The 17,389-nt window shown below is 41.5% G+C and overlaps 1 protein-coding gene across 4 annotated transcripts in view; it reads right to left on the bottom strand.

Annotated features, from left to right (window-relative positions):
* LOC142937625 (cadherin-7-like) overlaps positions 1-17,389 on the bottom strand; it is an 86,526-nt gene that overhangs the window by 40,202 nt on the left and 28,935 nt on the right. For 3 of the 4 annotated variants that reach the window (XM_076080653.1, XM_076080652.1, XM_076080654.1), the window contains exons 2-3: positions 16,457-16,751; positions 7,995-8,114 (exon numbers count right to left, since the gene is read on the bottom strand). In XM_076080653.1, the coding sequence (XP_075936768.1) occupies positions 7,995-8,114; positions 16,457-16,751 (415 nt within the window). The remainder of the gene's footprint in view (positions 1-7,994; positions 8,115-16,456; positions 16,752-17,389) is intronic. The other variant, XM_076080655.1, reaches the window with a different exon arrangement.

Raw genomic sequence — 17,389 nt, 5'->3', positions numbered from 1 at the left:
ATGGAAGATTACTCATTAGGAAACACAAAGCCAAAGCACACGGTTCCTGGATATAAATGAATCATTTTTTTGTTGCGTTATCGCATTCACGGCCTGATGAAGAAGATCAAAGCGCAGCTCTTGCTTGGAGTTAGTACCTGAAGATTCTTTCATAATCCTTTAAATTACCCAGAAATTTGACATATAATTGAGGTCCAATCTCTCGGGGATGCATTAAAACACGGTGTAGACTGTGTTGTTTTTAGATTTGGAATCACCAAGAGACAGATTTCTGATAAACAGCCTTAACTCGCTCAGGTCCGCCCATATTAGCACTGTGTATAGTCTGTTTGTGTGCTCTGTTTTGACTCTGAAGGTGCTGGTTTTATATGGGTGCTGGGGGTTAAAGAATAATGTGCCATACACAAACCTTTCCTCCACAGGCCGACTGCATGCCTAACCTTCAACCCTCATTCTTGTTTAAACTCGAGTATCTCTAAACGTTTAAAATCAGGTTATCATTGGAAAAGTACAAGCACACACACTCTCTTAAACACACACACACTCACATACTATTTGCAATTAAGCTCGATCCAGGATCAGAGGAGGAAGGACAAACAAATCAAGTAAAGTGGGTCAAAAGACTTCAAGAGAAAAATGAAGATGCCTTTTGACCGTCAACCGCTGGTGTACTTGAAAAATAAACAATTCCATTAAGTGTTTAATTTTCTCTCTCTGCCATCCTATATTAATGTCATTACAGTCCCTCCAGCTGAAAACGGTTATTGGCTGCTGTAACTAAATGGCTCAGTTAGCTAAATTATAGTGAGCTGTCCGCTTTCTTCTCTCCAAAGTCCCTGCCAGTGGGCTCGCATTGGGATGACGGTGGTCAATAAAGCAATGATCTTTTGCTGTTTGCTCTGCAAAACATGCCATTTCAGTCCTGCTACAAATAATGAAGAGTGGGATGTTGTCACGCAGTAGTGGGGAAGAACAAGGCTCCCTTTCTCTCCTTTGGTTAAGCCCCAACGACAAAGTCAAAACATGTCGTCTGTTCCTTTCTTTTTAGTGCTTTTATGCTGAGAATTTAGACCTCTATCTCTGTGCTGTGATATTCACCCATCTGCTCCATTCATCCCCTGCATCCGTCCTCCATCCGTCCTTTGACCACTTCTCTGAGGCTTTTCCCACAGTGTAACCTTGTAGCCAATTAAAGAGCACCACCACTGCCCTGGTGTCTGCTGCTGCGACACCTGTGAACCCTGTTTACTTGAGTTGCATCAGAAAACTTACTTCAAGCCTTCAATCCGGCAAGGCTCTCATAATGCTAGTCTGACACAGACAGAACAAAACTTCTCTCTTCTTTATTCCATCCCACACGGCCATAGGGACAAAGCGTGCATGTCTGGACTTGAAAGAGGAATCTCGGGTAACATGCGGGTGAGGCATTGCTGAGGAGGAAGCTGGATAATGGTTGGATTATAATAACATGCTATAGATGGCTCCAAAAAGGCTCCAAAAAGGTGAAATAAACTAGGAAAAAGATGTTGAGCTTGTGCAGCCAGCAGTGAGACAAATGAATGCTCTCACTAAACCATAGATAGGCTTCACACACACAATTGATATACTTATTTAATATCAGCTTGGTGTGTTGGAGCCTGGGAGATATTGGCCGTGGTTAATGATGCCATGAATCCTGATTCCAGCAAGCTAAAACACGAGACATGTTTCTCCCCCCGCCTGGCCAGAAGCACACATACTTCTCACCGAGCGACACTGCTAATCCACACGCCGATGTTGCGAGACTGTTGTTTGTCTGCTGGCTGCCAGCCCCCCCCCCCGCTCTCTCTCTCTGTTACCCCGTGTGGCGCTGGTGTCATTCCTGGGGAGAGGCGATGATTAAAATGCTTCTGTCGCTATCTCGGCACGGCCTCGCATTGCGCCGTGACTCCTTGCCTCCGGTGCAAGCCAGACGCATTGTAGCCGTGCATTTATCTAGCTGTCTCCACACCACTGGCGGCAGACGGGTGGGCCACGCTCCCTGCTAAAGCCCAGATACTTGACATTTGTCTTGGGAAGAGGAAATAAAAGTGCAGACTTCGGAGGAACCCTCTGGCTCCGCGTGCGATGAGAGGTGCTGATGAAGGTGATGAACACTTAAACATGAAGGGTGCAGTATGTGATTTGCTGAGCCCTCAGGCGGTCCACTTACAAAGAATAGATCCTATAACACGGAAAACAGGCCATACAAACTGGGAATAAAACCTCCAGACCAGGTAGTTTATTACCGAGTGACATTCAAGCATCATGCTCTAATCACGGGTCACCATATCTGCTCAGTGTGAAAGGGCCACAACACAAAGGACCCAAGTGTTATAGAGACATATTACAGACCACAGGATCCATTCGTTTGTAATGTTGCGCTGAAAGGGAGTGTGTTCATGCGTGCAAACATCCAGGTGGTGTGTTGTTGTTTGTGATTAGAATTGAAAAATTGCATCTCCCTCTCTATATTACAGGAGACAGCCAGATTTATATCCTGCCTTAAGCTGTAACGTTTTCTCGATTTAGTGCAGTCGCCGCCACAAGAGTCTCGTACGGCCTCGGAACAAAGCGCACTTTTAAAGAAGAGGGTAAAAGAAAAGCGCACGTGGTTTTAAAAAATACCACGGGCTGATCGCAGCTAACCCGGCTCCTCCTGACCTCTGCGTCAGATTTTCACACTTGATGATTACCCAAGGATTGGACCTGGCCTTTCCCTTTATTTGAGCGTATTCAGTTTAATTAGATTCCCAAGCTGAGAAGAGACAAAGCCCGGTCCGTCCCGGCTTCTCTCACCTGAGTGCCTGTCACATTCAGATGTCATACTCGTGTCGCTCCGAGAGGCATGCCGTGTCACATCTTAAATACCCCCTTCAGAGTGTAATTAATCCTCTCATTCAGGCACCTGGCATTTTTCGACTAACAAAACTCTTCTCTTGTTATTCCAGCCATTTGAGGCTCGTGAGCAGGCGTGCATGCTTAGCGGGGCTAATGTGCGCGGATAATTGTCTCTAAAGGACTTGCCATAACGCCAAGGTGTACGTGGCTGAAGGCAGCTGTTCAAACCTCCTTGAGCCTGCCATCAATTAGAACGCAGTCCTTAACAGCATTTATCATTTTAGCTTCACCTTCAAACTAAACTATAAGGAATCAATCAATATATATTACAAAATGCTGTCTTAACTTAGCACCTTCAGGTGCAGCAATTTATGTATTTTGCCGACATTACATATTGCTTGGAAGTTATTGGAGATATTCAGGATTAAGTACTTTTCCCCAAGGGCACCTTGTAGATTCAATTTGGGATTAACAACCGGAGTAGAGAGACTTGTTAGACAGGATGCTATACCCACCTAAGACCGGGTCCCGCGCATCATCCCCCTCCCTGACCATGAGCCCTCTGCCACTTAATCGCTAGTGCAGTATTGCAGTGTGGGAGCTCAGAGTGTATTCCAGCCCAGGCACTTTGTCAAAGTCACCCTCTGCTATGGCCCAGGCGTGTGCTGCAAATGGGACTAATTAGTAACTTGCAAAGACAGAAGAACGCTCATCCCACAACACTCAATCCTGCTCTGCTGTCTAGAAAGCTGGTGTCTCACCCCCAGAGAGTATTCTGTAAGATACATGGTATTGACAATATGTTAAAAACGAACAGTTAACACCAACAATGTGGTCCCTTTCACAGCCAATGCAGAAGCCAGACACTATATTGAACACCTGTGGGGATTGTAATGCCTTTTAGAGCGAGGCTATGTCAAGAAAAAAAAATATCAATTCAATACACTGAGTTGTTTTCATTGCCTTCTTCAGGTATCACCAGTAGCTTGTGGCAGTTAATGTTAGCTAAAGTTACCAAAATAAAATAACTCTTTATGCCGAACTATCCATTTCAGAGTCAAAACATTACTGCATTCTAATAAGTGGAGCATGAATGTGTTCATCAATTTAATGTTGCAGCTGGTAAAGGTGGAGCTCATTTTGAGTCATCTATATACTGCCAGGTAGACAATAGGAGACACTAAAGTATAGATATCATAATTTACTGGTTAAGTTTTATTTTGTAAGGATATTCTAAGTCTGCTTGATGAGGAAACGTTTGGGATCTTTTTATACTTGGCTGGTTTCTCCTCACAGGAATCCTATGTTCTCTCTGCCACACCCAACCAGACCATCTCTCCAAACAGCGGAGAAGAGGAGAGACGGCTGAAGTGAAGATAACGTTGTCAGAACAGGTTTCAAACGGGCTCGTTAGTGAATAGTATTATACCATTTGTAGATTAGATTCCAAAGATGGCTGTCTTGGATTGTTTCCGACTTGTGTGAGCGGGGTTTTTATATAGTCTATATACCTTTTTACAGTGAAAATTCAGGTTTTTTAACCGGGCTTGAGTCGGGCTTGAACAGAAATGCGGATTAATTAACTTGGGCCTGGTCATAGTTCTACTGTAGGAGAATACAGGTCACTTACAGTAAGCAATCATAACCCATTAAAATCGTTTGAAATATCAAATATTTAAAGAACCCACTTAGCTTAATGAAAAACACTTCAGCAACAGAGGCTGTGAAAGAATGAGCTCTGGTCATTGAGCTGAATGGCTCTAAGAAAAACATGATATGAGAGTATAATGGAGAGTTTATGGGGCAGACTTGCTGTTGGAGCATCACTTAAATAAATGCCTGCTCTCGCTCTAATTGGTATTGGTGTCATGAAGTCTAACTCGAGACTCGTCGATCGGTTCAAGTGTTCTCGCAAACTTTGTTAAAGATCACTGAAGAGCCCGAGGCAAGTGGTCAAGTTTCTGGCAGTCCCTGGTTTAGACAATTACTGCTTGGACACAACTTGATAAATGAGGCTCCTTTTTTAGTTCTTCATGAGATCATTCTAATTTAATTTTGAAATAAGAAGTAGCAGAAAGTGAGACGAGTTGCTTTTGGATAATTAAATCATATTTGATAAGTGCTGTGCTTTTTCAGAAAAGGTAAAATAAAAAACCCACAAATAGACAAATAAATACAAAAGTTGGAAAGTTTGTGAAAGGGGCTACGGAGTTAAAAGTTGATGACACAACAGGATGTTTTTAAGAGGAAAACAGCAGAGTGCTTGTTAATAGCATAAAATGTTTCCCCAAGGAAGTTCTTCCTGAAAGGTAACTAAATTAAGATGAGGACAAAGCTAACCATGTGAACACTTCCTAATACATCTATAATAATTACAGTTGTGTCTCGTACTTTTTCCAGGCAGCAATATAGGGGATCTAAAAAGAAATCTATCAAAATAACTTCCACAAACCAACAGAGACCTCCAGACAGTAACAATGCTGCTATAAAAGCCTGCAGGATTTCCCCCTTGTCGCACAAGTCACTGTTCCATAAGCCGTGTTTTTACACTCGGGTGGTGTTAAGGTTACTCTTGTCAAACAACATGTCGTCATGCTTCCCCGGCATCTAGTCCCACACGGAGTCGTACCTCGCTGACAGCCGTCCGTGCTGTTCAGTTCTGACACCAACATTGCATCTCGTAACCGTGAGTCTTCTAAGAGGGAAAGAGAGCCAAGTATAATCAGCCGTGGTCAGGAAGAGATGGGCGGCAGAAAGCGAGGCGCTGGCGGGGACCCAAGGGCTGTGTCTGGGTGCACATTTAGGTGTGTGTGTGTGTGTGTGTGCCTCTGGTTTGACAGGTTAATAAACCAGCCATGGTCCTACAGAAAGAGTACCAAGCTGGGATTTATCTGTGAGCTTCAAGTTTTACGCTTAAAGCAACTTTGCAGTCTTGAACCTATAAAAAAAAACACACTTAGAAGACAGCATTTCTTTCCACACATTGGTAGCAAGTTGGGGTTCCACTGTCTTGCTCAAAGACACCTTGGAGCCACGAATCAGACCTCATTGGCCTGTGTAGCCTCTGCAGCAGGGAGCTGACAATTTGACCTATTTGTATTGTAAACTGTTAAAGCAGTTTCCACGGCCGGAAGAAGATGTCTATACCCAGCGTTAGCATTACATTTGGGCCAATACTGGGAATATGTGGCGTCTTATCAGGGGAAATTGAATGCCCCAGTGTTTTAAATAAGACATCCTCAGAGGTTTATCTTTCAGGTCATCTGCTCCAACTTTAGAACATTTGGTTTCAGTTCTTGAAAGTGGATACGATAGAGTTTTCTAAATAAAAGGGTATATTAAACAATGTAAAGAATCCTTCTCAATCATCACTTATGACCCACTAGAAGTGGGAGGAGGTATCTGGATCTGCCCTCTGCCTGTATTTTCTGCCTGTAGCCGCTAAAGATCAAGATATTTCCTTCAGGAAATGGTAGAGACCAAATCTGTTCATTGGGACAAATACGCTGAATTTGTGGGGTCGGGCTGCTTCAGCAACATGTTCCCAGCAACGGATCAGTAAAGATGAAAGTCTTGGAAATGTTCAAAAAGAAATGACTTATAAATGATTTAAGATCTTACAAACTTCTCTACAAAGGAAAGTGTAGGCTAGTGTAGATAGCCATCTGGCCTTATATGCTCTAATAACCACCTACTTTCTGTCTTCACTCATAACAAAGGTCCAGATTAACCAACATCTATGGATGTTCAGCTGCTTGATCACCAGCAGAATTAGTTAAGGAACTCAGAAAAACATTAAACAAATAAGTCACACGTTCCAAACCAAACTCATCTTAATGAAGGTGATCACAGCATTTTTATCACATTAATTAGCCCACAGAAGTTTTAGCTTCAAGCAGCCATCAAGAATCACTTAAAATCAAAGATTCACATCCTTTAGAGAAGTCCCAGTGGACCCGTGGGAGCTTAAAGAGTATCCATGAGGAACTTTTTTTCATTTAGAGGGAGTAAAACATGTAAATGTTCGCCCCCAAAACACGGAAACACAGAAATGTTTCCTAATGAAAGCTTCAGCGGGAGGCTTCATTAGTCGAATGTCTCCAGAAAGTGAAAAACAACATAGAAATTCTGTGACTTCGCAGCTAAGTGTGCTGAAATCTTGATGCTCACAACATCTTTTCCTCCTCAGACACCACATCCATTATACCGACACAGTTTGAAGTCATTTCCTTTCTTGTGATATAATCATTTTTCTCGAAAGGCTTTATTTTCTTCCGGTGGTTAGGCTCATTGAATGTTTACAGTGAACCTCACGGGTCACCGCGGCGTATTTGTTGTCGAGTCTTCCCTCATATTTCTGTGTGAAAAAATAACCGACATTAATCCCTGCATTGCAGTGGCTCTCACCAGTTCATGAACTACATTCATAAAAAAATCCTGCGCGTGTCTGTGTGTTGCTCCCGAAGCGGAGGATGAAGCCTTATGGGATGGCCCATATTTTTCTGTTTTCTTTGCAAGAGTGCTTTGCATGAAGTAGCCAAAGCCTCGGCAGGGCAGTGGCTAATGAGCCAGCTATGAAGATGTAGCGAGGACTGCTGCTGCACTTCTCGGGATGAAACGCCCCACAAGTCAACAAACTACCTCACATCTTATCTTGCAGTTTATTTCAGCCCTTCTTTCTCAGGGTTTGGTTTTTCACTGTTTTCCGATTGCTGATTTGGTCGTTTAGCTGCATTCTTTGAAACTCAGTGCTTGTTGACTGCAAAATGAAAGTATTAACAGTGTTTTCATTGTCCGCATCGATGCAGTTAGTAAATGTACTAATTTTAAGGTTCCAGGTACTTTAGTTGAGTATTTCAATAATGTGTTCATTTATAAACTCCTCCACCTAATATCATTTTGTTAAAACGAGTTCTAGATACAGATTCAGATTATTAATACAAAATATAATGCACAAATATAATATATATTATTATAGGTTAAGCTACAAAGCAGTCTGTAAAAAAATCCTGCAACATTAAAGATACGTACATTAATCTATCAAAGACAATCCAATAAACTAATTTAAATGAGTCACGGTGGCCACATCTGTGCATTAAATCACCACCATTTTGTCTGACAAGCGTTGTTCCTACCTGTCTTGGGCTCCACTGAGAAGTACGGCTGTCCGTGGATGATGCTGTAAACCACCCTGGCACTGTTCCCATATGTTGGGTCATCCGCATCTGTGGCTGCCACTTGCACTACCATGGTTCCTGTGGGGAGACAACCCTTCGTTAATTTCCAAGACAGCATCCAGAAGCCAAGTCAAACAGAGCTAAATGTGGAAACAGTCATCGTATCATCAGAGCGTGTGACCAATTCTACTTGAAAGAGAGGGGGAAAAAGGGAGAAAGCAATGAAAATGAAACTTCTGAGGCGGTAAATAATCTCATTTGTCATTAGTCATAACACACATTCTTTTGTTGTTTACTTTAGTTTTGTTTGGAGTTTCATTTTCATACAAATGCCGGAGTTTAAAGCACTCCTTCACCACCAAAAGATCTGACATGAGCTGTGTACTGGCTCTCGGCCTCAAACGCTGCGAAACAAATAACACTTTTGTGGGTTTTTTCGCAATCATTTGCAGGGATGCTGCAGCAGGATTAAAGTGTAACTCCGAGCCTTTGGAGATCATTTCAATGCCATTGTTTCCATTTCCCTCCCGCAGATCAGTCAGCAGCAGGTTTTTCGGTAACTTCAATCTGTTGATTTAAATTCAGCAGCCAAAAGTGTTCTGAGCTCTGTTAAACTGGCACTTTACCCCCACCCAAAGAATTATTATGCATCTCATATCACACTGAGTCAAAGAGTTTGAACTTGTCCTCCAACGATGTCATGGGACGACAGTGTGTCTTTGTGTTTCACTAATAAGGGCTTTTTTCTTCACACTCACTGTATAATTTTCCAGTAAAAATCATTGCTAGCATGCATGCACAGATGGTAGCCCATTCAGTTACTGATTTCAGGATCCGCAAACTGCTTCTGGAGAAGATGTTGATCTGCAGAGAGGAGAATGTAACTAGGTAAACAAAATAAAATGTGAAAGCGAGAGCCAAGGATAGCAGTTCTGCTGCACACATCTTCAGTGTCGTTTGTTTTGGATGCTCTGTGAAATTCTGGTGCTGGTACACAGTGCAAGGAAGATCTCCTGGATTAGATGGATGGATACGGCTCTTAGTGAAATGAAAAGGGGGAAAGGGGGGGAATTTAATTCAACCAAAACAATGCCAGTTATCGATGCAAAAAGGACATACTGAGCCTGGAATCCATACGGTATAACAGATAATCCCTTATATTACCAGAAATGAATACTTAATCTACCCATGAAAACATGGATAAAGGTATTAGGTATGGAGTGCACAGATCCTGTAATTTCTGCATTAATCTAAAAAGGTGAAAACCAAGCCCATTAAAAACCTCTTAATTTAAAAAGCCCTAAACTGACAAACTAAGTATAGTATAAGGGTACAAAGGCCAGCCACTTAAGAGGCTTTCAATGGGTGATTTTGGCTGTTAGATAAAGAAACCAATTCATTAATTAGTCCCACTAATAAGTACCAATTCATGTGTTAATCAGTATTATATATTGCACACATCAGTTAGCTATACTGCTAACACAACACCATCCGCTGCCTTAAGCCCCAGTTAACGTCGGTCGGTTTGATTGACACGGAATGAGATCGTCTGAAAGAAAATATAACATTTGTACTCTGTAAAGAAATCATTGCTGTACAGTTATATCCCATAAGTCTCAGCAACATATAAAAACTGACATTATACAGTGGAGCACTGCTGATAAAGTTATAAAACCCAAGATATAAAGTCTGATTTTGTTTTAGTGCCCTTTAGAGCCCCGAATCCCCAAACTTCCTCCCAGCTTACAAGAAGGAAATTTGTTTTCAAACTCGACTGTGAACTCTGCTGACAACTGACAACTGTTTCTGCGTGCAGTACAGTATTGTCCTCTCCCACTCTTCCTCTGAGGCAGAGAAGACATCAGACATGACTCCTTATGTATTTTTCTTTTTAAACATACCGGCTGAACACGGTTGACGTGACTATGAGCTGACAGCCGTGGGCTTGGAAGGTAAATGCAGAGAAGCGTTTGAAGATTACGCTGAGAAAACATAATCAGACGCCCAATCATTGCCAATCAATTTCAATAGGTCGGTGTTCCGTACCATAACGCTATGAATTAGCCTTGTTCCCCCAACTGGGCTCATTTAATGGCTACAGATTTTTAATGCCAGAGCTTTGATATCCATCTGATAATATATTATTATGGTTCAGAGCTATTGTTTGGTGGTAGACTGTACGTCACCGATGGCCTTAAAGCTGACGCCTACCGAAGACTTTGCAGTGGTGAAATCATCAACAAAAGCCATTGATGAAATAACCTTGAACATGAAAAAATAAAAAAACGTGCCTTTCCCAGTTTGACACATGAATAGCTGCTCGAATATTTCACTTTAATGGGTAGCTGCACATATACCGAGCTATAATATTGTAGCATCTGACAGAAAGTGCTGTCTGGCAAGTTGGTGATATTTTACTTTGACGAAAACATCCTAATAAAAATCTCACTTTCTAACATGAGGTGTTTTTTACAGAATGAAAGTGATCATGGAAATTGAAGATTAAAGTCCTCCATTCTGGCCATGAAGCACAATTAACAGGCTCTGGCCTGAACAATATAATAGAAACAGCTTGGAGAGAAGCTGGAGAAGTTATCACCAGGCCGGCTGTAGAAGGACACCTAGATTATATCATCACCTCTTAGTCATGACAGCGTATATTACAGGTAGTTTAAAACACCAAGGTCAAAGGATGGCTCTATGAAAGAGAACTCGGGCGATGGGAAAAATCTCTATTAAGGGTTGATAGTTAAAATCCCTTCACAGAGTGCTCTGCAGACGAAGGCTGTAAATTAAGATTCAATACGGACTCGTATGGAGCACAGCTTTTAAAGGCTCTTCCTACAAGGTTGTCCAACAAACATCATATTCAAACATATTGTCAGAATGACAGGTAATCCCATCCGAGTGAGCTGGTTGTAAAAAACAAAAAACAAAACATTTGAAATTTGAATAGATTCTTTCTGCTCCATGAGGCTGTCATCTGCTACTCAGTTTGCCCCGTCCACGTCCCTTCAATGTCCGTCCGTCTTCACTGACGTGATGGAGCTGATCTTCACATTTTTTTTATTTATTCCCCTGCAGCTGTGCACAAAAACAGGTTTCCTAATCAATTCCGCATCGTGGGTGAGCAACTGTCATCTGCCAGTAATGAAAATAAATGTGGCATGCTCAAACGTGAATGGGAGACAGGTATTCTTCAGCCTCTTACATAAACAGGCCGCGTCCAACTGTCAATATGCATTTCTGAGTGCACAATGTAAATGGCACGCGTCCTCAAATGAGGGGCCATCTTCTGCATATAGAAATACAAGCATATCAATAAAGGAGAGCAAAAAATAAATAATCTATTTTATGAATATTAAAAGATTCCGTTCATGCCGACTAATTCTGCGATGCCTTCATGAGTATTCACATCTGCTCCCCGTTGCTTCAGATCAACAGGGTTTAGAGTTCAATTCGCTTATATTTGCAACTGCCAAGTGTGTTTTAACATCCAAGGTATACACTCTGTGGCCACTTTATTAGGTACACGTGTACAATCTAATGCAATCAAATACAACTGTTCTGCCATAAAGTCCACTTTTATGACGCCTATAATGTTCAGTTCAATGGCAAAAGGAAAATAAAAGAGAAATTGAAACAACCTTCAATATAATGCGGCCAAGTACACCCTGAGGTGGAAGGAGTAGTCGGATCCTTTATTGTAGTAAACGTATCAATACTGCTCTGTGAAAATACTCCACTACAAGTAAAAGTCCTGCGTTCTAAACCTTGCAAGTATTATCAGCAAAATACACTAAACATATGAAAAGTAAAAGCTGTAATTGTGCAATAAAATGTTCCCTGGCATGGTTTTCACAGGACAGGAAGGGTTTGGATAAGTAACTAAAGCTGAGACACAAATGTAGTCAAGAAAAAAGTACAATATTTACCTCTGAGATGTTGTCCAGTAGAAGTATAAAGTAGGATAAAAGGTACCAGGCCCCTTACATTTGTAATTAGGTGCAGTACAGTAAATTAACTTAGTTACAACACCACATTTAACTAGGATCTCAGTAATAAACACGATGTAAAAATAGAAGTTGTATTGGACTGCAGGTGCACCTAATAAAGCCGCCACTCAGTGTATATTAGGAACACACAATGCAAAAAGGAATCAACATGAAAACTTAACAATTTGGGTCATCTTTCCCTAAACCGGAACCCCTTTTTCACTACCATTATTAAAACGACTGTCCCATCTTTGATCTCCGCTCTCATGAATCAGACAGGAACCCTGACAGCTGGATATAGGACTGGCGAGTAGTAAATTCAAGAGCTGTGTGGCCTTGGGTTGACATTACATCCTCTATGCCTGTAATGAGCCCTCAAACTGCTCCTATGGCTCCTTCGCTTTGCAGTATGGGGGAGAGAGCCAAGCCTCGCGACTGTCACACCTCGAACTGTCCTCAAGCCCACTTGTCTTTTATTTGACACCCCCGCCCGTGATTAAGACAAAAGCCTTCGGAGATCCCCGGGCCAAAAGGTCTCCGTGTGTATGGACGAGCGCTGCCTCTAATTACTTTAATTAATTAAATTCATGATTTCCTCTAAATTGAAGTCATTCATCAGCGGTGCAGAGCTGTGACCATTAATGATTTAAAGACATCTATAAAGGAATTATTGAGGACAGGAGGTGCATGCTCTTTGCTGCATTGATGATTGCTATGTGAGCAGATATTTACAAAGGGAGGCGGTGCAATTGTTCGCTCAACTTGCGATGAAGACCTTCACAGGAGCTGGCAGAGTAAATAAAGTGGCGAGGGTGACCCTGCGTCTCGGCGCTCGTGGTGCGAACGCAGTCCTCCTCTGTGGTTGATGTACCGAGGCGCTGTCTTATCTCGGGTTGGACACGAGACTCCGAGCCCTTGTACTCTAATCCTCTGGTTCCTTAAGCCGGAGCTCTGTACCCCCCCGTTGACAGTCGGCTGTGTAATCCTTCAGAGATCTCCCTGCCTGTGTAGTAAGCAAAGCACTGCTTCCCTTGGAACGACTCCCACTGCCACCGTGCGCCTGCCCAAATGTTCATTTTCTCTTTGAAGGTTGCAAGAAAGCCATAACACCTTTTGTTTTCACTCATTTCCATCTGTATGGTGCAAAGCGCCGATATGCAGAATGACCTTTTTAGTTCATTGTGTTTATTGGTGTGCAGAAGTGCAGTGTGCTTTAATCTACCATGCTGGTAAAACCATGAAATTTAATGAATAATTGTTTAATATTGACATGCATGTGAAAGGGGTCGTGCTTGGTGATTAACCTGCAAGAAGTTCTCCTCTGCAGCTTCCCTCAGTGTTACAGAGCTTTATGGCGTCTTTCATTGTTTTTGTTTTACTGGCCCGCAACTTTACTGTTGCGCTTCACTCTCACTGATTTTAAAGGGTTGCTCCCAGCTGCTGTTTTCAGCAAAAATAACATCTAAAAAACCTACTGAACACTACCTGCTCAGCAGCAACCCGCAGACAGACACGGTTAGCGACTATAGCTGGTGAATATCAGTGGAGCATTTAGCAGCTAAAGAGTCCACAAACAGAGCTACGGTAAAAGAGAGTGAATATTGGACAAACACTTGTCAGGTGTACAGAAATACAACTCAAAGTGAAAAGCTAATGTTGCTCCGTGTTCGCAAGTAGATGCTAACACTTCTGACATCAACTTAAAAGGTGATAGTATGTCAGTGTTGTTTCCACAGCTTGTTAGTGTTGCATGAGGTGTGCTAAGAAAATCGAATTAATCATTATTGCAAGTTTAAAAAGCAATTGAACACCCGGTTTAGCTCAAACAAGCTCTCTTTATTTATTCAAAGAAATTCATTAAAATGCAAACATCACTCTCCGTGTTCCCCCAGTTTCCACAGGCCCACTAACACACTTTTATTCTCTCCTTTTAAATTACAGTAAGAGTTATGATCGTCGATACATTTTTAGAAATTCTTGAATTCTTTAAATGTTTAAAATTGTGTTTGTACATTTACAAATTTAAATGAAATGCAACATACCACATATAAGCCTTTTTTCTGTCAATTGACTCCCAAGTTCAATCCTGCCTCCATCCCACCACTCATAGCTCACTTGTGATTGGACCACAGCTCCCAGCATGCCTGAGCGCCTTGAGAACCCTTGGGAGGAGCTGGAGGAAGTTAAGGATGCCTGTGCTGCTGTGTCTAATGGACGGATAGAAATGTATTTTTCCGGATAAGACATTATTCAGAGACATTTTTCAGCAGAGTGTTCCCTGTAAGTAGCGGGCAGTATGAACTCTGAGCCCAATTTGTGGAAAACATGCCCGTGGCCTTCAAGCGTGATTCAGACCTTAAAGTTTGCTCGAGTCAGTTTTTTACACATGCGTCACTCATCAGCATTCCTAAGCCTAGAGGTCTGTGCTGGCATATGTGAGGCGATAAATATGTAAATGTAGGTACATCAGGCTTACTTAAAGAAACCACAAAATAGCATTTTGGCAGCATTTTATGCTCAGCACCAAACATTTCTTCTTGACCAAAAGGTAGAGTTTAACTAGCATGTATTGGTAACCTGGGAAATCCATAAGAAAGACACAACAAACCTTTAAAAATAACCCAAACAACCTTTGTTAAACTAATATGATAGGTGCTATGTTGAGTTCAATATAAAGAGCGCATACACCATGGCGTATCAATATGGAGGTCACCCTCTCTATTTCGTACACACCTGCTAAGCTGAAAAGCCTCAGGATGTTGTTGTGGCTCATTTGCATTTACCAGCATTTTGAGCTGGAGCGTGACCCCGTTCTAAACCTTAGAGGAAATCTTGACCATGCAGCAAGTAGCAGTACATTAAAGGCAGCGTCTGATACGATGGCTTCCTCCAGGACTGCATTTAAAACAGACAGATAAAAGAAATATATGCAGTGATAAATGCTAATGTGATAAATGAAATTTGAGCTGCTGAGTCCTTACGACAGCTATATAATGTTTTTAACCGTGCTAGCAGAGTTGCTCTGTAAGTGGCAATTGTGGTCGGTCGGTGCAACACTTGATCCTGACTGAGATATGGTCACAAATATTGGATAGATTACGATGAAATGTTGTTCCGGCATTCAAGGTACAAGGATAAATTATAATAACTTTGAGGTTCATTTGTTGTGACTTTGGTGATCATCTGACTTCTTTTACTTTGTAATGATAGCATCAGTGGATGAAGACCTACCCATTACAGGAACAGTGTTGCTGCTTCATTTCATTGTTGTCTGTCTTGATTGCCAGGTAATGAGGTGGTTCACTTTCACACTGTGATCTCTACGCTTTAGCTTCCGTCTTTATCTCTTTAACCTGTTTTCACTGCTCAATCAGTTTGACATCCTGGATATATCCTTCAGGCGCATATTGTAGACCCTTCTGTCTGAAATATTTTTTTCCAAAAAATAGATAATATTTATTCAGGGAGTGAGAGCAGTTCGTGACAGTATGGGCTCCATGGTAGCTCGGACAGTTTGATAGAGTAGCAGCAGAGGGCGGGGCTTAGGGAAGGGTGAACCGGAACGATGCTGAATAGAAGGTAGATAAAAAATGTCTGATAGCTAAATGCAAGTAATTTCAAGTGTTGCTTATTACATATTTTGTCTGTCTCAATTCAATAAATCAAATGGAACTGATAAATAATATTGTTAAATATTTAAAGACCTAGCCCACTGCTTTTTGTTATACATAACTGAAATCATGGAGCTGCCTTCAGCCACTGCTCTACAAAAGGTATCTGTTCATCATTGCTTGTAATTAGATTTTGCCAGCTTCAAATACTGATTTGGTTTTTCCTTCTATTATTTTACTTTCAATATCTTTTGTGGAGCTCTTTGAATTTCTAAATGTGCCACATGAATGAATTACCTTGGTACAAACAGTACGATGTTTGCACAACAACACACTTTCAAAAACTCAACTGAAGGTTTTTTAAAAGCTCAAAGACCTCAAGAGGTGAAAAGTACTACTTAGTGCTTATTTATCAGCATACAGAATTAGTGAAAAGAACAAAGAAGACAATAAACCTGCATCCTCTAGATGCCAAAATCCAAGTAGTTGAACCTGGACCTCCATTGATGTTGAGCTCAATTCATGCACGAGAACATGCTCATGCAGTTTAAATTTGGCCCAATGTGATTAGTGCATATTGAGTGTTACAAAGCGAACACGCTGGATTCAAATTAATATTGCAAACTTCCCGATTCCCCCCATGACCTAAAGACTGAGAGAGATGAAGACAAATTCAGCGAGGTGGAAAATTATCAAATGCAGACGTCGGAGCGAGGGCGAGTCAAAGAGAACGTGAGAGAAAGTAAATGAATGGAGAAGGGGAAGATATACAAGAGGGAACGATATGGGATTATATCTAAGCCTAATGGCTTACCTAAGGGTGACATCTCTGGTACTCCTGCCAAGTACGGTCCATCTAGAAACTTTGGCTCATTATCGTTGATGTCCTGGACCTTGACCACGAATTCAGACCTGGGCTCCACGGGTATATTGGTGATTCGGTCCACAGCTTGAGCTTGGAGGGTGTAGTAGGCCTGTGCCTCCCGATCAAGGCGCTTGGTGGCGTGGATGTCCCCTGTGTTCTCATCAATGGTGAAGATGGAGCTGGAGCCTTCCCCAGTTAACACATACTTCACCTTGAAGTCCCCTTTGTCCACATCTGAGTGTAGCTGAAGGGACAAAATAACATCAGATTAAGGCGACCACATAAGGAATCTACTGGAGAAAAATTTTAATTTGAACTTGAATGTATTTTAGAACATTGCATATCGCTTATTTTATTTAATGCAATGTATAAATATCTCATATTAAGTTTTACTAAAATATGTAAATCTTGTTTAAAATATGTGAACTTCACTGCTGATATGTACAGCAAGCACACAAACACACACACACACACACACACACACACACACACACACACACAATACAAGCAAATACACATCATGTTGGACAAACATCTGAATCAGATCAAAGCGTGCCGCATTTATGCATGAATTCATTTTGCTACAAAATAACGGAATAAAATGAAAATGGTGCCACTTACTGCAATGCCACTGGGACTTGCTTACTAATGTAATAGTCATTACAGATGATCAAACTAGCAGTTTTCCAATAAAACCTCCAGAAATAACAAATGATGATTCACCAAATGCATCTCAATAGCATCTTTCTGTCCAGAAACCTGTAATTTGGAACTTCTAGATAAAATGTTTCCTCGGGAAACACGTCAAAAACATTTTGCCAAAGATTTAATGTAAAGCTTTTATAAAAGGTGCACTTGGAAGTGCCTGAAGAGACCCTATAT

The sequence above is a fragment of the Anarhichas minor genome, unplaced genomic scaffold (assembly GCF_050575085.1).
Source record: "Anarhichas minor isolate MPS153535 unplaced genomic scaffold, ASM5057508v1 ptg000074l, whole genome shotgun sequence".
NCBI classification, from domain to species: domain Eukaryota; kingdom Metazoa; phylum Chordata; class Actinopteri; order Perciformes; family Anarhichadidae; genus Anarhichas; species Anarhichas minor.
Note: the sequence above shows the minus strand (reverse complement) of the source record. Positions and strands in the feature narration are given on the sequence as shown.